Source organism: Ostrea edulis, chromosome 9 (assembly GCF_947568905.1).
Source record: "Ostrea edulis chromosome 9, xbOstEdul1.1, whole genome shotgun sequence".
Taxonomy (NCBI): Eukaryota; Metazoa; Mollusca; class Bivalvia; order Ostreida; family Ostreidae; genus Ostrea; species Ostrea edulis.
Window position 1 is genome coordinate 8,932,115 of NC_079172.1, and position 27,975 is coordinate 8,960,089.

The 27,975-nt window shown below is 34.9% G+C and overlaps 1 protein-coding gene across 1 annotated transcript; it reads right to left on the reverse strand.

Moving 5' to 3' along the window:
* Positions 1 to 27,975, reverse strand: LOC125658735 (uncharacterized). Its single transcript, XM_056148450.1, has 36 exons — positions 27,831 to 27,975; positions 27,459 to 27,538; positions 22,717 to 22,818; positions 21,142 to 21,353; positions 20,699 to 20,846; positions 20,515 to 20,613; positions 20,057 to 20,188; positions 18,724 to 18,935; positions 18,492 to 18,636; positions 14,908 to 15,009; positions 14,166 to 14,798; positions 14,024 to 14,083; positions 13,486 to 13,545; positions 12,648 to 13,310; positions 12,152 to 12,262; positions 11,180 to 11,803; positions 10,354 to 10,992; positions 9,454 to 10,137; positions 9,259 to 9,348; positions 8,397 to 8,845; positions 8,204 to 8,290; positions 7,664 to 8,092; positions 7,469 to 7,545; positions 7,254 to 7,317; positions 6,865 to 7,152; positions 6,556 to 6,658; positions 4,311 to 4,395; positions 4,057 to 4,187; positions 3,865 to 3,974; positions 3,625 to 3,765; positions 3,225 to 3,405; positions 2,584 to 2,795; positions 1,888 to 2,118; positions 1,655 to 1,769; positions 1,163 to 1,316; positions 1 to 426 (listed from the first exon to the last, which is right to left on the reverse strand). Exons 2-36 carry the CDS (start codon positions 27,535 to 27,537, stop codon positions 270 to 272), a joined length of 7,809 nt encoding a protein of 2,602 aa, XP_056004425.1. The 5' UTR covers position 27,538; positions 27,831 to 27,975; the 3' UTR covers positions 1 to 269.

The following is a 27,975-nucleotide window of genomic DNA, read 5'->3' on the forward strand; positions in this document are numbered from 1 at the left end:
CCATACACTATTCTAAATCAAAGTAAAAAAAATCAGACAATTATCAATACTATCAAGAGTTTTATTAACTTTAAGAAGTCAAAAAGTCACAAGTGAACGAATATGAAATCAGATATCTATATACAACAGTTAAGAAGATATTTTCTGTAATAATGCCACTTTTTGATATGCCGAACACTTTTAGTGTGCCTATCCCTGCCCGCAGGACCGGTTTGTGATATACTTTGACACATATTTTAGAATAAGAAATTTACAGATCCATACACCAATCACAGTCGACTTTTGTCCTCTTCATACACAGGGTTATCAACAGCATGCTGGATCTCCATTTCCTTCACCATGGAGATGCGTGAAGCATCACGTGATATGGACTCTTGGTATAAGAACTTGTACTTGTCATTCTCTTTTCTTTTCTGCAGTCTCTCTCTACATGAACAGGAAATACATAAAATCACAATCTGTTGAAAATCTTACATCAAAGTGGACGTATATAGGTCAGACACAACTTTACAATTTCAGTCAAATAACATTGTAATAGGAAGCATCACAAAAGGGTCCAGCTTTATGGCATTACTTTATATATAAATATACAAGTTCAAAGTCCATATCTCTTTCAAAAATAGGCCAAAAAACCCAAACGTTAAGTACAAATTTCGAAATGAATAGCTGCAGGGGTAGCCGGACAAGTCCAAAAAACTGTCAACACACGATTACAATAAAGACTATCTATTCCGACATGCTTTAAGAAATATATTTCATGCATGAATAGATAGGGTGCTGCATTCCTCAAAGTAGGAAAGAGAAATTAGGTTAGAAAATGAAAGTGAAGCGGATTACATTCTGACAATGGACACTTTTTAACTGTTTTATGATTTTAATTAGATTTATGTTCATTCAATAAACCATTTTTTAAATACCCTCTCTCCATTATTTGTGTAAACAATCATTGAATATGAATCACAATTCATTTTTCTGGAGTTTAGTGTTTCAGAAAAATACTAGGTTTTTTCTGTATGTCTCTCCCAATGTAATTCATAATTCTTTCTTTGAAACCATGCGATATCACATCTCTACGAAAATTAATGAATTCACAGTAAAACTATAAAGCAAACTGCAGGTCAGTTTTAGCACAAATATAAATTAACTGCTTTGAGATACTTACTTTTGTTTGCATGTGTAGAATACAGTTAGGAGAAGGAGAAAACCAACGAAACCACAGGCCACAGCCAGAATGGTAACAATCTCACTGCTGTATCCGGAGTCTGAGTTTGTCTTGGACACCTGTTCAGCTGCCAATTCCTGTCTACACTGCTTGGCTATAATACAAAAAAGGTATGTCACATGTTTAACATTAGTTTCACTTGATTAATTTTCTGTTGCGTTTACAACAAAGGTGATATATGTACCTGGGGATTAGACTTCGTCCATCTGACGCTGCGAAAACATAATGTATTAAATGCGTTGGCATTTCAAATTCATGGGTGACTCTTATTTGTACGAAATTCAATTCTGCATTCTCAGTATACACAGTCGAATTTAAATAAATACAAGCAACCTTTTGCGTTGGAACTGATTAATGATGAGTAAAAAAAAAAAAATGATATCCATATATGATAAAAAAAATATTTCAAATGAATGTGTACTGAGTACATACTGTCGCTGTCTGACCATGCTGACGTGCTCAATGACGGGTCACAACGTTTACAGTGGTTTGTGTCTTTCTCTTCATTCAAGGTATGACACTGCCCATTTATAAGACAGGTGTTTTCCTGCAATGTATGGAACACATTAATGATAAAATTTTCCATACTCTCTATACGCTTATGAATATAAATGTGAAAAAACAAAACAAAAACAACAAACAAACTAACAAAAAACAACACCTACTCTGAGCTTGCAGTTGGATTTCATGACGTCATCTGTGATGGAACAGTCAAAACACCTGGAATCGTACACTAGATGAAGGTAGCTATCCGTACTGAGGGTTTGACCGTCGTTGCTGATTTGAATAAGAGCACCACCTCGAGATTCTGGGAGTTTGCAAGAAATTTGATTCATGTTAATGAAATCTCCTGGTATTGTTCTCTTTTCTGTAGTGGTTACAACTTCATTCTCAATCTGTGGGAAATTTATAAATTTATAAACGTCGCACTATATGAATATTGAGAAATTCTTAAAAACGAAATCCAGATCAGTATGCTTGGAATATCTTTCAGAGATTGCTGGTATTGTGTATTGTTATGGCATCTGTCATCAAATTTCCATTGTTTTATTTTACAAATACTTGTTGCTCTTATGTGCACTCATTCATATTTTGAAACCTGCTACTAAATTCGATAGATAAGCGCTTATTGTAGACTTAGGTGTAAATGACTTCAGTTTGTTTAGATTGATTCTGATCCACTCCCCCGAAGCAATAATTCCAAATGTGTTATTACTAAAAAAAAAAAAAAACATGGCCACCCATGCATTTCCAGTTTTTAGAAATGAATTTTTCCATCTTTCGTTACATGTATGTTTTCTCTGTTATACCTACACAGTACATAAAATTGAAATGGTTATGATGTATGCAAGAAACCTTGCCTTGACGAATTGGTAATGACAAGTTAAAGTAGAAGAATCTACAAAATTGGCTCCATATATGATAGCTGCGCTGCAGTCTTCGGTTTGTTGGATGTCACAGCCACACGTGTCACAGCTGGTGCCGTTGAACAGGGTTTTCATGACGAAAGGCTGTGTGGATTTGTAAATACTGCACTGAATACCTGAATATCCGTCATCACACTGACAGACGCCTAAATTATAAGGTGAAACACAGACATTTATAAGTGATGCATTTCCATAGAAGTCGGTTTCAGGGATACAGTAATGTCTATTTGAATAAAATGCAACAGCGTTTGAACAAAATACAAGGGAATCATGCATATCATTACAGTCTGACTACTGGAGAAATCCTTATTTAAAATTATCATGTTTGTGAAGGGATGTAATTTATTATCAATATTGTCTTTGTTATCAGATATATATTGTTTTTAATTAATGATTGTAAGCTTCTAATGACAAATATGTTGTCACCTTGTCAAAAAAAAACCCTACCCCCAAACAAAGCATAACAAAAATACATAAAACACTAATGTGAAATTGAATTCTGGTAAACCAAGCAATCGCCATGTATAGTCTGTAGTAGCACATTCACACAGATAGCCATCGTATGAATACATTACCCTCGGAACAATGACCATTCTGTCCACAGTCTAGCTGACAAAGGTTTGATGTGATTTCTGTGGCGTTAAATGTGGGTTCTGTTGTCTCGTTTTCTGCCGGTTGCTGTTTGTCCACTTCTATCAGACAGTTAGTTACAATATCACTCACATGGTCTTTAGCCCACTCAGGATCTCCCGTAATCTGTAAAAGTGTGTGTTTTCCTTATCATTCTTTCATTTGTAAACACATTGCTATGCATAAAACTACATGTATATGCATGTGCTTTTTAAAAAAAAACCCATGTACTAGGATGTAAAAAAAGATACCCTTCTTAAAATATATTTACTGTTAAGAAAAAGCATTCAGAAAAAATCCTATGCGGAATGTGACAAAATATGGCAAATAACACTGTTTACGTACCCTCAAATCTTCAGCACAATTCTCAATTTGGCTGGTGTAGTTCTTGGAGTCTAGTACGGCCATGCAGCTTTTTGAGGCTGTGTTGTTAGATATATATTCTTCACAGTAGTTGACAGCAGCTTCTTTTGTGTATGTACCATCCTACACCAGTGGCAAATATGTTAATTATCTATCAGATATTTCTTAGTTAAATATAGTTATACATAACGATTAAAATTTTCGAATTCGTTGACTGCATACTTCCTCTAAATCTGGAATGCCATTTTCATTTTCTGCTTGTCGTCTCATTCGATGGGTTGACGGCCGAGGTACCAATGCCTGATTTACAATGGTAGATGTGATGTCATATCCTTGAAAACAAAACAAACTTGTAATCAAAGAAAATTCGACTTCAATTACCAGAGGAAAATGCAAATAGGAATTTCTACATACTGTTTCTCTCGCAGATAAAGATACCATATCCAGGAGAACAGTACGGGGTTTTGTTCTTCACGCAGCTACACCATGTTGTTATCCCGGGTAGACTTCCGGGTTTCACACCAGTAAAGATACCTTCTGCTGGCCTGCAATTGATTTACCGTCAAAATTAATCTCTTTTATTTTGTTGCTTACTAGAACAACATATCCATTTATATCCATATCATTTATTATTTGAAATTACAGAACAAGAAAGATTGGAATATTACCTGTGACTGTTACAGAATTCATTGGGATACGTATCTCTCCCAGGAACATCGTTACCAGAGTGACCATCATAATTTCCACAGAGACCTGGTAACATGCATTTTAGAAATTCAAATTGGTGTTTCATAACTTTTAAACAAGTTACTGTGCTTTCATATTCAATAACTAGGCATTTCATAAAAAACCCAACAATATCAAAGCCTTCATGTGAAGGGAGAAAAGGTGTACATATCGGAGTGCTACTGCGTCGACAGCCAATACAATAAAAAGGTAACTTTATACAATAAAACGGCAACTTTATCAATGAAAAGGCGAAGATAACGAACAGTGATCAATCTCATTACTCCCAGAAAGAATACAAACTTGAGATCAGGACAAACGTGGATCCCTTGAACCACCAAAGGTGGAATCACGTTCCTAGCGGGAATAAACACCACTTGATGACAGATCACACCCATCGTGAGCTCTATATCGTGATGAGGTAAAGATGTGTATCTAATGGACAGTGATCGATTTCATACATCTTTTTTTTTTGCTCCACTTTTTTGGCACGCTGTTTTTGGCTATATTTAGCTCCAAAACTTCATAGTTATTTTGGATTTCAAACATTTCGTTTGAGCATCACTGAAGAGACATTATTTGTCGAAATGCGCATCTGGTGCATCAAAATTGGTACCGTATACGTTTTACATCTTACAAAAATACAAAACTGAGACCAGGACAAAGAAGGAGCAGTTGAAAGTTTGATCACTGTTGGTTATTTTAACCTTACATCACTGTTGGTTACCTAAACCTTACATCACTGTTGGTTATCTTTACTTTACATCACTGTTGGTTATCTTTACCTTACATCACTGTTGGTTATCTTTACTTTACATCACTGTTGGTTATCTTTACTTTACATCACTGTTGGTTATATTTACCTTACATCACTGTTGGTTATATTTACTTTACATCACTGTTGGTTATCTTTACCTTACATCACTGTTGGTTATCTTTACTTTACATCACTGTTGGTTATCTTTACCTTACATCACTGTTGGTTATATTTACTTTACATCACTGTTGGTTATCTTTACCTTACATCACTGTTGGTTATCTTTACCTTACATCACTGTTCGTTATCTTTACCTTACATCACTGTTGGTTATCTTTACCTTACATCACTGTTGGTTATATTTACTTTACATCACTGTTGGTTATCTTTACTTTACATCACTGTTGGTTATCTTTACCTTACATCACTGTTGGTTATCTTTACCTTACATCACTGTTGGTTATCTTTACCTTACATCACTGTTGGTTATCTTTACTTTACATCACTGTTGGTTATCTTTACCTTACATCACTGTTGGTTATCTTTACTTTACATCACTGTTGGTTATCTTTACCTTACATCACTGTTGGTTATATTTACTTTACATCACTGTTGGTTATCTTTACTTTACATCACTGTTGGTTATCTTTACTTTACATCACTGTTGGTTATCTTTACCTTACATCACTGTTGGTTATCTTTACCTTACATCACTGTTGGTTATCTTTACTTTACATCACTGTTGGTTATCTTTACCTTACATCACTGTTGGTTATATTTACTTTACATCACTGTTGGTTATCTTTACCTTACATCACTGTTGGTTATCTTTACTTTACATCACTGTTGGTTATATGTACTTTACATCACTGTTGGTTATCTTTACCTTTTCATTTTGAATAGGTAGGTTAGATCCTAATCATTAGTGATTGAATACATTTATAAAATTAATCACTCATGCATGTTTAAGGCATGTTCGATAACCTTTTTGAGCTAACAAACTTTAGCTACAAAACTTCCTAATGCACCCTTCTAGAAAACTTTGCTCAGATGCAACATTTAAATCATGCATTTTTGTAGTATGCATACGTATTCGATTGATGAGACGTCTCTATTTCAGTGAAAAATTCTCCAACTAAGAAATTTGTTAATGAATCAACCACGCGGATTTGAATAATTTAAGATACAAATTTTTATTCTTGTAAATTTTATACGCAAGGGTATCAACCGCAACACGCAGACTGGCATACTTCTTGAGGCGCTATAGCGCTTCATTTCTGTCAGAGTTACCAGCCGCTAACGTAGACGTACTATATTTATCTTCAGACATTCTTTTAGATAATCAGCCATTTCAAAGAAAGGTGCTAATAATATTTATGTCAAAATAGCCAGATTTACAATATTGTCGTTACAGTTTATATCATCAGTACCTGTAACTTTATTGCGATCTACGCTGGATGGCTTTATCCAGATGTTGATGAAGTTCCTCGAACTTGTCTGTATTGTTATGAGCGTGCCAGTAGGTAGCAGAACCTTGATAAAAGAAAAAGTAGTTTGTCAAAGGGTCATTAAAAGTAAAATGCAGGTGATTAAGATATATACACTTTATTTACTTAAGCCTTGGTATGTTTACATTCGTGGATTTAAAATGACAACAACAAAATCTATACACAAATAACAAAAGTTACTTTAGTCTGAAGATGTATTCTAGTTTAAGCCAATAGTTTGTCAATGATTACCTCGTACTTCTGACCACAACCATATCTTCTGATATAAGTACCAGGTGTAAGCTGACCATTCTTGTACAAGGCAAGAGTTATTGGCGCTGCATGTCCAGAATTATGATGATGATGATCATGGTGACGATGGAATAGGAGATCGAAAATGTTGTGACCGTGTGATGTTGATGTTGTTCCACCACCATTACATCCGGTAAATGTAATTACATCATCACCAGATTTTATGGCAACAGCACAGTTACATGTAGCGCGTGACCTAGAGCTGCATTTAGCGTATCTAGCATGTACCTATATCAATGAAACAACCCGTAAATAAGTCATATGTATGTTACGTCTTTGATTCGAGTTCGATATACTGGTATACATTTTGAAGAAAGGCGAGACCAAACCTCAAATGGCAGAGAGTTATGTTGATACAGTACGAAATCTCCTGTCAGGAAATTATTGTAGCGTCTGAAAAACAAAACACAAATATATTCAAAACAACTTTGATAAATATGATAATGATATTGCTATATCTGTAGAAGGTAACAAGACCTTCTTTAACATATCTGAATCACCTTATTATACCCCAGATTGGAAATAACAGAAGATGTTAACATACCTGCCATCAAATGTAGTCATATGAGGGTCATTAACAGAACTACACACAGATTTGTGGTCGTTGTCTTTGGTTGTTACCTAATTGGTTAACATTTTATGTAATTATAAGTAAAACATCATCAGTGCCAAATCTAAATTCAAACTCCTTGAACCTAAATCCCTTTGAATTAAACTACTAAGAATGCATCAGACTTACTGTTACTTTTCCAATGTCCAATGTTTGTGGTGTAGCGGTCACTGACCCTGACTGAACATTCAGTATGTTAGCTTGAACATTGTAGTTGACGGTCTGGTCACGGTCATACTTTCCGTCCACTGTAGCATACACCGGTAAGATGATAGGGTTTTCCCAGTTGTGACAGTTAACCACAGTACCACATGTCTCAGGAGTGTTTGATTGCTTTTCCCCAGCCCATCCAATCAAAGCTTGAGGAATAACGGACCTACCTCCAGGGCAGGATCTGATGATGCGGTGATAATCAAGCATTGCGGTCAATTTGAATTCACATCGTCCTCTACATCCGGTGCAGCAAAAGAACTGAGGTGGCGCATTTACTTTGATTAAAATATGTGGAATAGGAAATACCGTTCCCTCTGTTATTTGTAAGTGGTTGCCTGAAGTTATCTGAAAAGACCAATTTTCGGGAAATTAAATAAGCAGAAAATAAAACACTGAATGAGAAGTCTGAATGTCTTGTATTTGCGGATAGTAACATTGAATATTGAACTGACATACCTGAATGGTAGGTTCAAATTCAGTACTTGTGAAGATTGGAGTCAGTGCAGTTTGATCCTTGAACTTGGCTTGTATAGAACACGTTACCTGAAAGTAAAGTTATAGTTATTACTACATTAACAGTTAATCCCCACAGAGTTTAAACAGTCGACAAAATATAGAATGCTTTTACGACATAAAAAACAATACCCACCTTCTCTTTGTACAAATTCTCATTGATTTGAGTCACAGAAAAATGGTACTGGCTCGTTCGACCGGGAACAATACTTTTAAGCACACAATTTCTATTGCCAATATTCAAACAAACAATGAACTCTACATTATTCTCGAAAGAGTTCTGGAATGAACAGGTCAAATGAGCTGCGCATTTATTATCGACAGATGGTTTCAGGACTGGCTGGTTAGTATAGGAAGGGACAGTCGGTCTTGGTATGGTTGTCGTTGTTGTGGTTGGAGTTGTGGTTGTAGTTGGAGTTGTTGTTGTCGTCGGAGTTGTTGTGGGTCGAGCAGTGGTTGTCGGTCGAGCAGTGGTTGTGGGTCGAGCAGTGGTTGTCGGCCGAGCAGTGGTTGTCGGTCGAATTGTAGTTGTTGGTTTGGCAGTTGTATGCTGAGCTGTGGTTGTAGGGCGTGTTGTTGATAAATCTGTTGTAAAACACAACAGAAGTACACTATTGGATTGATCATGTTCCGCGATAAGACAACAATAACTAATAGCAGAATAGTACATGGACTCCAGAGGGAAAGACGAAGTGGGGAAGGCCGAAAGAACCGTGGACTGCTGATAGAGAAAGAGACCACAAGTAGGGTTCATTAGTTGGAACGAAACTGCAAGAGCAGCTCAAGAAAGGAGATATTGGAGGATGCATGTTCGGGGTCCTATTCCCCAGAGGGGGAGACGAAATGACGTCAAGTCAATTGCTAACTAGATGTTTGCATCAATGTAATTTATTTACTTCAGGAAAGCATAAAAGAAATTTTTTAAAACTTTAAAGACGAACATCATCAAATATTGAAAACTGCTATTGTGAAAAGTATATTTTCAAACGTTAGCTTACCTTTACAGATGTATTGTCCTGATGGACAGGAATCAGTAGTAGATGGTCGAGTTATTGCTTGGGTGGTCATCGCTGGAGATGGTGTAGTGACTACAGATAAAACGATTACTTAACTACAGGTCGAGAACTATGTTTACGAACTTCATCGCGCACTTACAATTTACGTTTCAAACGTAAAATATTTAACGCTCTTACTTGGAGGAGGTATTATTCCACCGGCCACACAGTCTCCTATCCAAGCATGGTATATAATAACAGACTGTATGCACAGATTGACAGACGACGTAGTCGAAGATGGTAGGTTTCCTACGTAGAGGTGCTCATTAGTCGTGCTTACAGTGGGGTGTAGAATCGACGTCGTCGAAGCGGCCACTACATGGTTATCGATTACCACTTGAATGCCCTCTTTTGGAGACCAAGAGAAAATTATTTTCAAATAAATGTTCAAAGGAATTTTATCACGTCCGACACTAGTGAACCACGAATAATTACTATTAGATACAGCAAACTGTAGACGCCCAAATTGGTAGATAATTGCCATGCCTGTTCCTAACAGGTTGCTTCCGCCACTGGATAGTACAACTGTTCCTTCATCCAACTGATTGAATTTAACAATAATCTGTATTGTAAGTCCTTGGAAACAAAGACCGATGTTTCCGAAACACAAGTTTTTGTGGATACCTAGGTCGAGGTACTGCTTTGAGTTAGATATTTGCAACGAACAAGTTGAATTTTTGGATGTATCAATGGAAGGAGTTCCGACCAGATTCATGTCGACATTGTTGGATGTTAATGTTGTCACATTAGTCGATACCGCAGTTAGGTCGAAGTGATACTGTGGAATTGTTGGTTTTGTCGGTCCTACAGTCGTGGTTGTTTCTACAATAATTGTAACGATGATGAAATAAACCATCAAATATAAAGAAATATTGATTTACAAATCTATATACCTTTATTAAAAAAGATATTTTTCATTTTCATTTATTAGTAAACGAATTTTCTTTAAATAGTTTATTTAAAAAATTGTTTGTTAATGATTTAAAATTGAATACTTTTACAGTTTACATGTGTATCACAGGAGTCACTGGCTCTTACCAGCAGAGTATACGATTTCTGTCATCCCGGATATCATAATATTTGCGTTGTAATGTGTTTGATTGCTATATGAAGAACCAATTAAAAGATGGTGTGACTGTGATGTCACTGACATATTTAAGATTGACGGGGTTTTGGAAATTACATTCATTCCATCGATATATAAAATAAGTCCCTCAATTTCGTTCCAAACAATTCGATATGTATGCCATTTTTGTGGGTTAAAACCAAACGGATATTTCAGTGACCAAATCTTTGTTGTCAATACACTGAGATAGAATGTGTGGTTGAGATGGTACATTTCTATTCCTGGATGAAGGGGACCAGAGCTCGATAATATATATGTTTTCGCTGTAAGTGATAGCGCATTCAAAATTTTCAGTTCAAATGAAAACGAAAATCCTGCCATGCAGTGCAGAATATCACTAATGCAGCTGTGTAAATTTGCGTGGCTAGAAAATTCAAGAAATTGTCCCGTTTGGTTAAAAACTATGGCTGTTTTATTGTTATGTGCGCTGTGTACGAGCAATGGATGTCCATGCACGGTGAAATTATGCGCTGGAGTATACAAATGACTGGCATCTATGCTAATAAAGTTGTAATTCAGCTCCACAGTATGGTGCGCATGCGCTTTGGAATCTGTTAAGAAAAGTACAATAGATGAACTACTACTATAATTGTCTTTACACAAAATTCGCTATCAATATTCATCCTATCTATGCAATGATCATTCAAAATTACAAACTGTATTTTAGTCCTTACAAGATGCAATAATGCAATCCTGCGTAAAAAAGTATTTTATTTTCAATTATTACAAAATGATTACCATTATCCGATTTAATTATTTCTTTCATTCCTGTAATCAACATGTGTGTTGAATAGGAAAAGTTTATCAAAGAGGACGATCCAATAACTAATGAATTTGACTGTAGATTTACGTCTGTCTGGGTGGCAGTGAAAGTTTTTCCAACCTGACAGTTGTCCACATACAGGGCGAGACCGAAGTTAGGGCTCCACTCAATGCGGTAAGTATGCCAAATCTTAAGTTTAACTTCATATTCAACAGCGAGGTTCCATGATGCTTTACTAGACACAACGGTAAGGTGATACGTTCCATTTAGATAATACAATTCAATACCGGCATGTCCTTGCTTTAGGCTAGAAAGGACGTACAATTTGTTTGTTGCTGTGATCACAATAAATTTTAGTTTCACGTCAAACTTAAATCCAGAAGTACACTGCGTCAGGTCATTGATACAATTATTGGCACTTGTCTGTTGAAATTCAATATATTGTCCTGTTTTATTCAAAACTAGAGCCTGTTCTTTTCCATCCTGTACAATTAATGGTTGACCATGAACAGAAAAATTCTGCGCTGGCGTTTGTAGTATATTTCCAGTAATACCGAGAAAATTGTAGTTTAAAGTTACTTCTTGGTTTGCACCTGTTGCTAAACAATTACAAAAGCATTTAGTGAAAATTATCATACTTTTTTCTTTATGTACACAAATGTTCTTCCGTAGTTTTGGTCCTTTTGATATAAATGCTTTCTTTATCATTCAATCACACAGGAATGATTATCCAAAAAAAAAAATCCAAAAAAAATCATGGTTACACCAACAAAAAATATCGAAATTCCAAATCATACTACCGAGGCAAGCATTACTGAACAACTACATGTATATTACATCATGCTTTGTAAGGTGATATATACATGCATCATGCTTGTTTTTTATGTGCGCTCGCAATGCGATTTGTGTCATAGCAAACAGTGTTGCACAAACACTATGAGACTTACTTTTATCTACTGTTGTTGATTGTACTGTTGAAGTTCGTATTGTTGTTGATGTTGTTGCAGGAGTTGTTGTTGTTGTAGGTTGTCTGGTCGTCTGAGGAACAGTGCTGTATTCTGCAAAAAAAACCAACCCCAGCTTGCATTATTGAATGCAAAATACTCTCTAATTTTATGAAAGATGAAAACGAATAGTGATCAATTTCAGAACTCCGATAAGCAATACAAAATAGCTAGTTGAGCAAACATGGACCCCTGGACACACCAGAGGTGGGATCATGTGCCTAGGAGGAATAAGCATCCCCTGTCGACTGGTTACACCCGCCATGAACCCTATATCGTGATCATATAAACGGAGTTATCCGTAGTCAAAAACAGTGTGACAAGAACGGCCTAACAATCGGTATGAAACACGTCAGACAGCATTTCACCCGATGATAGGTTGTATAAGGAGTAAACAAAATCTGAAAATGAAATCAATTTTAAAACAAAAGTTCAATACCTGTAATGCAGCCTTGTCCGATAAGAGAATCACGTGATGCAGACCATGTGAATAAATTCCTAATATCCATTAGTGTGGATGAATAAGTGGTGTTCGGAGCATTCGCAATATAGAGTGGGTATATGGTAGGTTGGTCGGGATTTGGCAATTTAATTGAATTGGACATAAACTCTTTCCCATCCAAATAAACGATAAACCCGGCTTTCTTGTTCCAAGAAACTTGATAGGTGTGCCATTCTCCAGCCTTGACATCAAGTTTACGTTTTGCAGTCCAAATAAAATTATCCTTCTTTGTTGAGCAGTAGAGGTCACCGTGCCAAAGATACAAAGCCAGACCACTTGCTCCAACCTGATCCCCTCCACTAGAAAATATGTACCGTTTATCTGTAGAATTCATGTCCATAAGTTTAATTTCTGCACTCAATGTGAAGCCATTTTCACATTTCGTCATATCCTGTATACATTCTAGTCCATAATTCGGCAGTTCAACATAATGCCCATGCTTGTGGAGTTCTAGAATTGCATTTCCGTTTTGCTCTGGGGTTAAAGTTGGTTTGCCAAAGACAGTGAAATTGTAAGATGGTGTAATAAGAATGTTATCGTGAATTTTACTGAAACTAAAATCCAAGGTTTGTTGATCACAGGAAGGAGTTGTAGTCGGATCTGTTATCAAAGAAAGTATATTCAGCTCTGGACATCATTTTATTGTGCGTTATGTGTTATAAAAGACAGTCAGTTTATGATATTTTGTGTGATATGAGTAAATGAATGGGAATCAAATTACAAGGTATACGCTGTTTTAAAATTATATTTATATAAGATCCAAATCAATTCTTACTGGATGGAGCATCTGTAGTAGTAGGAATTCGTGTTGTCGCTGCATTTGTTAGTATTGTAGCTGAAACAAGCATTACATGTTTTTATGTTTATTTAAACTGTCAATATCGGAAAGGGATATATATCTTTGAATACATGCTACCAACAACTTCTCATAAGTTTATTATGAATCACTTCATATCCATGCCCGTTTATACAACTTTATTTTATAGTCGTAGGACAAAAACCCACTGATTTTGTTTACAACTAACTTTTCATCGAATGTTTAGCATTTTTTATTTATGATAATAGAAACAGATTATAATAAAAAAAAAATAGATATCCCTCTACACAAGGAATCCTTTCTTTGTAACAGATACATGCACCCTCAATTGTGAGTAACAAAAGCTTTTTTTAAACTACAACATAGAATATGGACATCCGAATGACCTGGATTGATATACGTGTAATTCTACAATATTTTATATAATTATGTACGTAACAGAAAATAATTCCACAACCATTTTCAGATTATTAAATACAAATTTGTAGAGTCTTACTTGAGTCTGTCGTATGAGAGGCGGTGGATGTTGTTTGTTGTGATGGTGTTGGTGCAGGAGCTGAAAATAAACCAAAATTTATATCGTATTATCATAACTATAGCAACATGACGATATCATAAAAATTAGAATATAGACTCACTTGTAACTAGTCCATTGACTATCAAGTTCTCTCTGTGGGAATCGAACGTCTGCAGACCATTAATGGTCATCGAAATGGATACTTGATGAGCGTAGCCAAATCCAATAGTGAGTGGTTTCACCTGTGTAGCCACAACTGGCAGCGGCTGACTAACGGAACCGGCAAGATGATTATCAATAACAAGTGACGACCCCGATGTTTTACTCCAGGAGAGTTCAATTTTGTGCCACATATTCAACGAAAGACTATTATTTACGACAATAACCCATCGCCGGGATGTTGTAGTAACAACGAAATGTAACTGGTGATTGCTGTAAAAGAAAGCTATTCCTTTATGGTTCTGTAAGTCTCCACCGCTGGATATAATGTAGGTATTGTCAGTGAGTTGATGTAGATTTACGTTGATGTTTAGAGTAAATCCGGAAGAGCACGTGTCGATGTCCTTAAGACAAGCATTGAATCCCGTGTTGTTGACTGTTACGTAGCTGTTTCCGGTCAGATTTATTGCATTTCCATTTTGATTAGTTACCAGGGTTACAGTACCATGAATATTAAAGTTTATATTTATGGTTGTGTGAATAACGTGTTCAATTATTTCTGAAAATCCTAAAGTCAGGTGTACCATCGTCGAAGCTGTTGATATAATAATACGTAAGGAAATATAGATGAAGCATGAAGAAGAATCATTTCAGAATGATATTTCGTCATCATTTATATGAAAAGGAGACTGCCATATGCTTACCTTTTTGATCACAACTATTACCATAGAAACCTTTAGGACATTTACAGACATTAGCACCCATGCACGTTCCTCCATTTTTACAGAAATCCTTTGGACAAAGAACTGAAAGGGTTAAAAGAAGGTTTAATAAATTCTATCAAAATCATTATATCAGATCGCATAATTATGAGTTAAAGGTCACAATAAGTGATTCTATGTAAATAAGATAATTGAAATGCACAATATTCATTAACACTTTCCTTGTGCACATACTCAGCATATCCACATTAGTATTGGCTGTATGTGAAATGCACTGTGTAGGTGAAAAGTAAAAATAACGAACAGCGATCAATCTCAAAACTCCCAAGCAATACAAAATAGAAAGTTGAGCAAACACGGACCCCTGAATATACCAGAGTTGAGAGTAGTTGTCTAGGAGGAGTAAGCATCCTTTGTCAACTGATCACACCCGCCTTGAGCCCTATATCTTGGCCAGGCAACTAGAGTAAACCGTAGTCAAAATCAGTGTGCCAAGAACGGCCTAACAGTCGGTATGAAACACGTCAGACAGTATTTGACCCAATGACAGATTGTATTGACAAACTAGAAGATTATAATGACTTTAGACTTTAAACGAGACTATTGAAACCCCTGTAACCTCAACTTGCCTGTAAGTAGCCTGCTTTGATTTTTAAAAATGATCATACACAGAACAAGCTCTTGCGTATTTATTCAGTTTAGGGATGTATATACCATGATTACATGTATACATCACGTTATGTATTGCTTATTACGGAGGAAAACAAACCATATTCACAAAACGGCTTTTGTGCAAGGACATACACTAGATACAGTCAGACGATATTGGTTCTACGAAAATATGCAGAATTTTCTACAAATACTGCTGTTGCTGCGCACATGTTATCACTCCATCGCGTAAATGATGATTCAAATGTTTAAAATGTAATTATTGACAGACTTCACAGACTGGTATCATCATTTTGATCAAAGGAGGCCATGGACAGAACTTTCGCAGCCGTAATATCGATATATGCTAAATATTAATTTCTGCCTTCCCTTATGAAATAATAAACTTCACGAGGGCATGACCTTGTGTTACTAATACGCAACTTCCGAGATATCAGCTCTTCCGTGATAGAGGTACGTTCAGTGTTCTGTTGAATGCTTGGGTGGGTACAAGATGTATGTATATACTATAGACTAGCTATGTAAATACGGAAAAAATAATGAAAGTGTAAATTTTGTTTATATCAGCCGTTGGTATACATTAAACTGACCATACCAAGAATAGTATTTGATCGAATTAGGGCATTAAATTAAATATGAAATTATTTTTTTATTTCCTCTTCTGCACGAGTGATATTTTAATCAAAGAAAATTGGTGATTATCGATTTTTGTTTGAACTATTTTATTATTAAGTACTAATAAACTTACTAATGTTGTGTGTCACAGCAGTTTGGGAGGTTGCATGTCTGATAATCATCCTCTTTGCAATATATGAAGGCAGTGATAAGCATTTGTACCCACCGCGTGTGGACGATAATATGTTTTGCATCTCACTGTGTTTAAGGTTTCCACAAAGGGAAATAACTATTGGGCAACTCGGAAATTGCATATTCGTTCGTTACAGTCCATGTGACGTCATCATCTGACTTGATGAGGTGCTCTTAAAGTCATTTGGCAGCTCTGATAAGTTGGATCGATCCTCATGTGACTTATCAATATTAATCGTTGAATGTGGAAAAGCTGTATTAATGTCCCCTCAATATAGTTAAATTTAATTAATAACCAAAGAAAATATGTATGTTGCCACATTTTTAAAGATGTCAGACATCAGAAAATCACACATTTTCGTTATACAGAATAAGTAAAGTAGATAAAAACTTGGTGAAATGACAAATTTAAAAAAAAACTGCTAGTTCATAGATATGTATGAATTAATTGTGGATATTGGGGAAATTATGTATGATAGACATACAGTAGAATAAATACAAGCGTAGGAGTTATTGCCCTTGACAACATTTTTAAAATTATAAATAATTGATTATCTATGGAAAATATAAACCTTTTCAGAATCAATAAATTACCATTTTTTTTATTCAATTCAGTGAATAAAATTCCTCTAAAAGATATATTTCTATCATGCACCAATTTTAATTTATCAAAGATTTTTGCAATTACCTATGACATCACATGAGGATCGGTTAACCTTAACAGTGCTTCACGTCATAAGAGTTAAGTATGAATTTATTGATTTTAGGATTAAAAAAATATGGGTTCTGTATCTTGTATTTTCATTTGCATAGAAAGGATTGTAACTGACCTTAACTTACATGCGATTTTAAAAACTGATTTCTTGTAACTTTGTATTCCTATCTGTAGATGAAAAGATGAAAATAACGAACAGTGATCAATCTAAAGAAATTCTAAAAGAATGAAAAATCAAGAGTAGAGCAGGACACGGCGGACCCCTGAAAAGATGAAGGTTGGATCAGGTGCCTTGGAGGAATAAACACCCCCTGTAAACCGGTCACACTCACATTAGAGCCTATATTTTGCTCAGGTAAACAAAAAAAATCAGAGTGTAAAGAACGGCATCACAACTGATATAAAACGCCGTAGACAGCATTCTACCTAATGTCTTGCTCTATTTGCAAATTAGATCATTATCACCACCATAGAATTTGTGAAATGCTGAATCTAAATGAGACGGTTAAAACCCAGGTCACATTTACTTATTTGCCATTAGCCTGTCTCGATGTAAAAAAAAACACCAAAAAAAAAAAAAAACAAAAAAAAAACATGATCATACGCAGAACATGCTCTCGCGTAATGAATTAGTTGAGAGATATAAACACCATATGCAGGTGATAATGGAATAGTGAAACATAAATATGGAAAGTTGACGATGGAGAAGTTGTCATCCCCTTTGTTATAAAGTCCAAGTGTGTCGTTACCATTTATAAGCCTTGATTGTAATATATATACTTTTCTGTATTAGATTTTAAGATTAATGATTCAAACGTTTCAAGATCTATACAATACTTTGGCTACCTGAGAAGTACAGCATTCATCAAGTCCAGGGTACGAGGTAAATATTTAATTTGGAGAGTATCTAAAAATTCCTATTGACTGCGAAGATGTCAATAATTCTTTTATTATATGATTCAATGATCTAAATCATCCTAATCGACTACTAGGACCAACGAAACAATATTTGGTCGTTCACCTTTGTTTATTGTCTAAATTAATAATTTCAATCATTGAAACCGAGTTTAACGGACGATACTTGATCAATCATCTTACATCTATTAAAGAAATAGATGCCATTAAGTGATTAGAGACCACACGTTTTAGTTGAGAACCAAAAATATTATTCAATCGCATTAATTTGAAAATATCCAGTTTATATTTGATCTGATCCGTGGATGTGAAAATGTAATTTGTTGGATCTCAGCCAATCAGAAAGCACAGGATTATTCGATAATATAATGAATATTTATATCTACTCATATGGCAGGATTTTTCTTTTAAAAAGCAAAGATCAAGAAATGTCAATAATTATTTTATAGATTAAAGTTACCTGTTGGGTCACAGCCAATTACTTCCATTCTAAAGCATGGCGCCGTTGAGTAAGTTTCTGGGTAGATTCTAACAGCATCCGTGACAATATAGGGATTCAAACCGATATTGTAGTACAATGTGGAGTTGTATATTGAAGGGATGTGCTGAAACAATCCCATAATGTTTCATATATAACATTGCATTTCCTACAACAATATGCAAGTTCCGTCAATTGAATTCGCATCATATACCTCATTAAAGCTTCTCCATTCTCTTAGCGGATCTAGAGCTGAAATAAATTTCAGCTGAAAGCTCTTCATGAATATGCTTGGATAAGTGTGTGAATCCTTCTTAGTGGGATGTTGAAAATAAAGTCCAGACACAGCCATAGGTTTAGCCAGTGTAACCTCAAGCCAAGGATGTGGATCATTGGACCTAGGACACCACGCTCCGTTGTCTTCGCCTGAAATGCATCGATCCATAGTATAAATGTTTATAGGTAATTTTTAATGGAAACATTAAATAAACAAGTGGAGATAACAAAAAGTGACGAATCCCAAACAGAATACACAATTAACATACAGAATACACAATTAACAAACAGAATACACAATTAACAAACAGAATCACAATTAACATACAGAATACACAATTAACATACAGAATACACAATTAACAAACAGAATACACAATTAACAAACAGAATACACAATTAACAAACAGAATCACAATTAACATACAGAATACACAATTAACATACAGAATACACAATTAACATACAGAATACACAATTAACAAACAGAATACACAAGTAACATACATAATACACAATTAACAAACAGAATACACAAGTAACATACAGAATACACACAATTAACAAACAGAATACACACAATTAACATACAGAATACACAATTAACATACAGAATACACAATTAACAAACAGAATACACAATTAACAAACAGAATACACAATTAACAAACAGAATCACAATTAACATACAGAATACACAATTAACAAACAGAATACACAATTAACATACAGAATACACAATTAACAAACAGAATACACAATTAACATACAGAATACACAATTAACATACAGAATACACAATTAACATACAGAATACACAATTAACATACAGAATACACAATTAACATACAGAATACACAATTAACAAACAGAATACACAATTAACATACAGAATACACAATTAACAAACAGAATACACAATTAACAGTAAGACAAACAGTGACGAATCCCAAACAGAATACACAATTAACAGTAATACAGAATACACAATTAACAGTAAGACAAAAGGTGACAAATCCCAAACAGAATACACAATTAACAGTAAGACAACCACGGAACCCTGGAAATGCGAGGTGTAATTTAATGCCTAGGAGGAGTAACCATCCCTTGTTGATCGGTCACACCCACCATGAGCCCTATATCTTGATCAGGTAAACGGAATAATCCGTAGTCAAAATCAGTACATAAAGAACAGCTTGAAAATTGGTATGAAACACGTCAGACAGCATTGATAGTTTGTATATGTAATAGATAAATGAAATTAAAGCTACCTGTACAACAATTGTATCGGACCTTCTGTTTCGGTTTGCCTGTTGTAGATGATGACGCTGATATCATACTGTCTGTTATACTTCCGCTCTCCAGTCCAAGTGCAGTGTTACATACTGTAAAAATTGTCAACACTTTTACTTCCCCTTCTTTATCCATAATATGTTAATATTGACTATTCTACTTGTTGAAGAAAATAACGGTAATATTGATTGAAAAATGACTAATTGCTAGAATACTCACCACCATTTGAAACTGAAATAGTGATGATGTCAGAAATAAAATAAGATGAAAATAAGGAGAGGCATTTTTTCCCCAGATTTAATTCGAGTGAATACTGATTATTACAAAATATTCAAACTAGAGAAAAAAATATTAGATATGTTAACAACACGGTGAATAAACTTTACAGGCTATAATCATTAAAGTTATAGTAGAATATTAGCTATTATAGTTTTACTTCGGTTTTCGCATTTATCTCCGTTGTAATTGTTTGAGCATGCGCATTTGTTTTCTGAGACACACTGTCCTCCATTCAAACAGCCGTTGGGACACAGGTCTGAAAATTAGAAGATGGATCAGTGTATTCTTCATATCAGTAAATATTTAACAGATCCAATATTTCAAAACTAAAAAGTATTTACCCTCAGAATTCGTACACCCTAGCAAGTCAAATCGTAAGCATGGACTCTTCTGGTATTTGAGGATGTTGATTTTAAGTTTAGAAACTGCAATTCCAGGAGTTAAAGAAATTGAGGTATTAGCTACATTTTGTCCGAGAGTTTCCATTGCCTACAAAATATATTAAGAATGCAGGCACATTACGTTACAATGTGTTCTTTCATTGTCTACAAAAATATATATACATGTAAATGGTTTTTCAATCTCCGCGTTCGAAGTTATTATGATCCTTTTCCCAACCTCATCATCCCATCTCAATTTTACATATGGTGACCTAACGGGAATTTTTCAAGCAAAGGTATATGTAAATCTGGTCTGAATATTTATGCAAAATTTATATGCTGCAGAATCATTACGTAAACACCCAAAATATTTACCAAAAGATGTTAAACCTGATGCAATTTACCTGTGGATTGTGAGGATCTGAGGAGAAATATTGCCAAGATGTTGATCCCTTCAGCATGAACTCAACAGATATAGACGTCACATAACCACGGTGAACATCCTCGGGCTTCTGAATAACGATACCACGTAATCCTACGCCTTGGTTGAAGTCCACCTCAATCCACTCAGTGTTAGACATGTGTGAATCACCACACCACCCCCCTTCATCTCTACCTACATAAGTAGTTCATCAAGAGTTAGACATTTTATGACGCTTTTCGAATTTCTACATTCAGAACAACGTAAAATGTCATTTTTGAGATATTTCATAATATATAATGCTATTTTAGTGTGCTTAACACATCTATATATTATTGACATTTTTATGGACAGCATTTGTGGGATAAACTTCTTTACTTTTTTAATTTCTATTTCATTTAACCTCTAATCCCACGATAACCTTCATCTACGGTACATGAAACCCAAAGGTTCTTTCATTTGGCCTTTTTCTTCTGTCCACCACCTTAAAATTCCTTTTCACATTTCGATTTATATATATGTATGTATTTAGAAAGTTAGTAATTATCAGCCAATCATCTTAAACAGCGAAGTAGAGAGTCAATTTTTTTGTGTAGAAATAATAAGGATGGGAATGCATGAAGTAACATTCCATTCACGATACACCTAACCAGTACTCAGAGAGATCCGTCATGAAAACACAAATGAACCCACGGCGAAGTCTTGGTGGGGTTCTGAAGATAAAACCCCTTAAATCCTGCAGATTCTTTGCATATTGACATGGAACTTAGAACCTCCCGGAGGACATGGAATTCATATTTTGCTGAGATAATTTGCATGCATTTCTACACCATTAAAACAGTTGTAGTAAAACTACAACCTTGGAGAAATGAAGGCATGCATTCGATATTTTTGGGAACACTGTCAATCAACAGAAATAGGACAAACTCCATTCTTTCATCGAAATAAGAACTTTAATGACTTTATCCAAGTCAATTCCTCTTTATCCCTTTTTTTTTTTTTTTTTAAATTCGTTCTTATACAATTAGGCCTTAATTACCATTAAAAACAATTTTTACCACATATACTTATCTATCAATGATGTTTTTTTTTTGTTTTTTTTTGTTTTTTAAAAACCTGCTGGTATATTAAACAAAATAAATGCCAATATAATCTTCAAATTTTATTTAGTTATGAAAATTATTTCAGGAGTTAGTTAGATTTGACATTTAGACTTAAAAGTCTACTCTCAGCTTATGGCGTCGAGGCCTGATTAAAATACTATCTTTGATCCGCTCTGGTGATATTAACGGTACTACCAAAGCGGTTCAAAGATATAATTCTAATCATATTGAATTTCCACTATATATAAAATTTATTTACTTTTTGCAAATGGATGTGGACACTTAGGAATCTGATCATACGACTAAATGCGCCCCATGCTAATTTGCGTAGTACTTTATGTAGTATTTTGTGTAGTACTCTGTGTAGTAATGTGCGTAGTAAAAGTGAAGCATGTAAAGAGGCCATGTAGTACCCCATCCTTCACATGGACATTTTCCTGATTAGCAATACTCACCAGGACAGCAATCAAGCTTGGAATTCATGACATCTCTTGCTCTTGGGTTAGACGTTTTGATCATGGACTTCGTTATACTGCCCCATAGTGACGATTTACAGACTGAAACACCAATAAAAAAAATAACATTCCAAAAGTTTTGTACTCTATTTTTGACGTAATGACCCGTCGTCGAGATAATTCCAATGTACTGTTTAAAAGGGGCTAGTCGTTTATAAGCAGACACTGCCTAATACATTTGTATATAGGTGTCACGTGATTTGTCAATATCTACTATCCAAAATCTTTTTTTTTTCGGTTCTCAAATATTATCCGTGAAAGGTTTTATTAAAAAGACAAGTCATACATCTATATTGTCACTAGAATTACTAAAACAGCTTTATACAACTTACAAATAACTTATCAAAATGTATACAGTATGTGTACATATCATGAAGGTTTGTTATGACATACTGTTTCTTTTGTAGATATAGAAAGAATGGCAGTAATATTACTCTATCGCGGTGAATAATTCACAGCAGAAAACGTTTACAAAACGCACTTTTGTTTATCCATTTCTTTTTTTTTTTTTATAGGAAAATGTACGTTATTACTTTTTTTTTTTTTTTTACATGCAGCCAGTAAACTAAGACTTGATCATTTGAAACGCAATATGTATGGTAATATTTCTGTTGATTCTTGCTGATTTTGACACATCTACGTCATAACACTGATAGTAACTAAATCACACATTTTATTTGATAAATGATAAAGATTTATACGCCAGTCTGACCCTTTAAACTCATTACAAGAGTGTGCATTCATCTGTGGGGATAGACCGAGGCATCAGGGGTGGGATGTACTCTGCATACTTTCTCCTAAGCCACAAATGATATATAATTTGTCAAAAATCGAATTTAAACGAGCATCATTAATTTTAGAAGTCCGCGATAAGAAGACTGTAGGTATCAAATTGCAAGGTCGCGGTGATAAGTGGTCAAATAGTATTGGTCCACGAGATTATGAGCTTTCAAAACTATTTAAATGTGGCTTTAAAATATATTTGAAAATTTCTAAGTGTGTGAGATAAAGATGTTTAGCATTGTCCATATGTTTTATGGTTTTGGGCATTTACAGATGGATTCCTATTATTAGAATTTCTATAATGGCCTTCACATCGGTGAACCAGTACATAATTCGTATGTAGAAAAGTATATTTTTAATTAAGACCCTAAAGCTATTTCCTTCATGCTGATGCATCAATATTTAACTTCATATTTTTGTGTTATATTAACTGTATTAATGTAATGATAAAATGGATAAAACACAGGGAAATTTACAGAATGACGACGGAGGAATTTCATTAATGAATATAAGTCCCTAACTACCGATAAATCTTCTATACAAAAACACAGACCCGAAAGTTGAATTGCGAATTTCATTACAGAATTAATATAAGGTGACACTTTGTACACAAAAGCACCAGATAAAGAGAAATTCTGCATGAAACAAACGATGTGCTTGTTTAAAGTCATGGTCTCATGAAGTAACCATAGGGTGTGCTAAAGTTTACGTGGGTTTGTCGCAAACTATGACGATAATCGTAGGATATAATTTGATTTTTGATAAAATTATTACGTATCTGCGAAATCGGCAGAGTAAATAAATGGCTAAGTTCGGAAAATTTATGACTTTTTTCATTGTTCGCATAGAGTTATCAAACTTCTCTTTTGCCATATCTATGTATGTGGGCGGGTACGCCCTTTTTTTTTTTAAAGTACAATATTTACTTGGTGCGTCATAATTTTGTGCATAAGAAACCAAGAAATGAAACCATATATGTACATAGTAAAACTATCCCTTTTGTTCCCAAATCTTACAGCGGATGAAAATAATATGGATGTGAAGTTATTCTTTTGAAGATTCATTTTTTCAGCATGATAAGAATAAAATATATTGATATTCTTGTCATATTAATTCCCATCTAGAATAAATCGATACTTTAAAAACTGCTTTCCTTTGGTATGACTTTGTCAAAGTGAACTTAGTTTACTCACGCAGTATGCAAGATTGTTCCCATTAATTACATCTATAATATAGTAATATATTCCTCTTTTACATATATGATTGGGATTTGGGAAGGGGGGGGGGGGGCATTTAGAGAATGTGTTGTAACTGACGTGATATATAAGATATTGACCGGATATCGTGAATTATTTCATGTTTAATTACCGAATGAAGTCTTTTAAAGCATTCAGATAAAGGATGGAAGAACATGGCCCTTCTGGTAAGCCATAAGGATGTACATTTTGTAGATCTGTTGATGGTCAGACGCTGATAGTCTGTGAAGAGATGCAATATTCTGCCTAACATGGCTTTCTGGAGTCAATAACAATTTCGACTGCAGTACATACATAGTAGCATCTTAAATGCATTCTGTATAAACGAAACCTTCCTCCTCAAACTAGATACAAAGCTTTTGTGTAAATAAGACACCCCTCATTGTTGATGCCTGATCAGCACTGTTCGAAGAAATAGGACTACACTGAAAATGTTTAGCTGTTCTTAACTCTGTTTAGTCCCACGTGGATCCGGGTTAGAATAGGTCCTCAGTACCCCCTTGTTTGTCGTAAAAGGCTATTAAATGGGGGCGGTCCTTCGGATGAGATCGCAAAAACCGAGGTCCCGTGTCACAGCAGGTGTGGCACGATAAAGACTCCTCCTTGCTCGAAGGCCGTAAACGCCGAGCATTAGGCGTAAATTTTGCAGCCTTTCACCGGCGATGGTGACGTCTTCATAAGTGAAATATTCTCGTGAGGGACGTTAAACAGTATTCAATCAATCAATCAATCTTAACTCTATTTTTTGTCAAAGACGAGAGTTCATAGTATTTAACTCGGACGATCTCCAGATAATCCTTTACTATACAAGAATGACTAAATGTGCACGGAAGTACAGCTTAAAAACAAAATAAATGTTTTCCTTAAATATTTCTTAAGTGTTTTTCTGGATTAAAGGATAAACCACGTGTGGACGCAAAACAGTAAAAAAAAAATTATATCCTGGTCTAACACTGTTTTTGTAAGTTAGTTTTCGTTTGATTTGACCTGAAGTCATCCCGTGTGGATCCGGGTTAGAATAGGTCCTCAGTATCCCCTTGCTTGTCGTAAGAGGCGACTAAATGGGGTAGTCCTTGGGATGAGACCGCAAAAACCGAGGTCCCGTGTCACAGCAGGTGTGGCGCGATAAAGATCCTTCCCTGCTCAAAGGCCGTAAGCGCCGAGCATAGGCGTAAATTTTGTAGCCCTTCACCGGCGATGGTGACGTCTCCATATGAGTGAAATATTCTTGAGAGGGACGTTAAACAATATTCAATCAATCAATGATTTGGCCTTCCACTACTTCCTTTATTTTGACCTTCCATTTCTTCCCATTTTTCACTTTCAATGCATTCCCGTAGAATCTAACCCATGTATTTTTGTTTTCCTTTCTTAAAACAGTGAAACGTTTTTGATCTCTAACATTGGAATGTCAAGCAACTATGACAAAAAATATCCATCTTCATTATAAAATTAAAATTGGTTAAAAAATGCAAATGACATCTTCATTAAAAAATAATAACAAAACCTTTCATTAGAGATAACTCGATATGTGAAATAACCCCCTAACCCCCCCACCCCCCACCCCCATGCCAAACCGTCTAAAGTGTATCTTATGTATTTAGGGTGCACACGTTATTCATGGAAGAAAAGAGTATCATCTTTCATGCCCACAACTATGGGTTCGGAGTAGGCTAGAATCAACCATAAGCAACAAAAAGTTAGAGAAGAATAAAGCAAAACGAAAAAAAAAATCCTAACAGATAATAATTGCAAGATTATTGGACAAATAAAATAAAATGATGTAGAAGTTTTGATTTTTATCTCAGCCTTTCTAGTTAAGTTTAAGTTATAGTTTGCATTCGTTTTTATTTCTACAGTCCTGAAGAAGGGACAGGTAATCCCCTGACGATTTCCATGGTACTCGTGCCGTTGGTCAGCTTTTATATCTACGCCCTTTTCCCGTTTTAAATCTTATAGTCTTGAAATCAACAAACATAGCAACAATAGTGGATCCAGGGAACCTTCAAACGGGGTGGGTGCGATCCAAGATGGAAACATTTTCGCCCAAAGATGGAGGATACAGATCTCAAAATATGATAAAAATGCCTTTTCATTTGATGTTGACAATTTTAACCAAGCGGTGATGGAACCTCGCATTCCTTTCTTGTTGTTGTGTAGATGCTATAATTTATATCACTGAGTGCAGCTTAAACATAAAAATGGAAAAGAGCGATTTAGTTGGTTTAAAAATGTTTGTGTTGTATGGGAATGACATTGTTCAGTATATCATACTGCTTTGGAAAGAAATGCTACACAATATATTCAGTTTTACTTTATCTTCTTGACAGTCAAAAGGAAACGTAACATTTTTTCTTCTGCCTTAGAATCAATAAATTTTCATTAAAAATAATGACAAAATTCATACATTTAAAGAAAATATTTGAAATTTCAAATCAATGCAAAAGTTCTGTTGAGAACAATATTAATGTGTAAACAAAAACTCTTACACATTTCGTTTTTCGTATGGAGAAGGCATTTATACGAACATTTCTAAACGATGATTTACAAGTCTAGTGGCTAAATACTCGTATTCAAATACACCAGAAATACAAATATAAGATCTAAATTATATAAACAAATTCTACGTTAAAAGCGACTCACCGCTGTCCGAGAGTGAAGCAGAAATCCCGTGTGATGTTAAACTCAGCAACAACAGCACACCGAAAACCGCGAAATGCATTCTATGAGAAAAGGGGAAATTTTGATTTATACTTTTAATTTTAAAGATGAATTCTCACAAGTTTCCTTTATGTACCTTTTTTCATTAAAATGATAAAATTTCGTAAATAAAGATGCATCTTTTCGGGTGTTTTTTCTTTTCCTTGTGTCAATTTCCTAATTACTTTATTTTGTTGTACATGTAAATGATTGTACGTTGCCTAATTATACTGTATTCATTTATGTTTAATTTTGCGCATATTTATTTTTAAGATACGTTCTTTTTATAAAAAAATCTTCTAAAGCTTACATTACCTGCTCTATACCTCCGAAAACCTCGGTCCTTTTTGTACCAGAGATCGATGGGTTCGGATGTTAAATACACTACCAAACGTCCCCACCCAGATTATTTATAGCAACAAATTCCTTTTGGCAGTAACCCCCTACGTTTACACAGTGC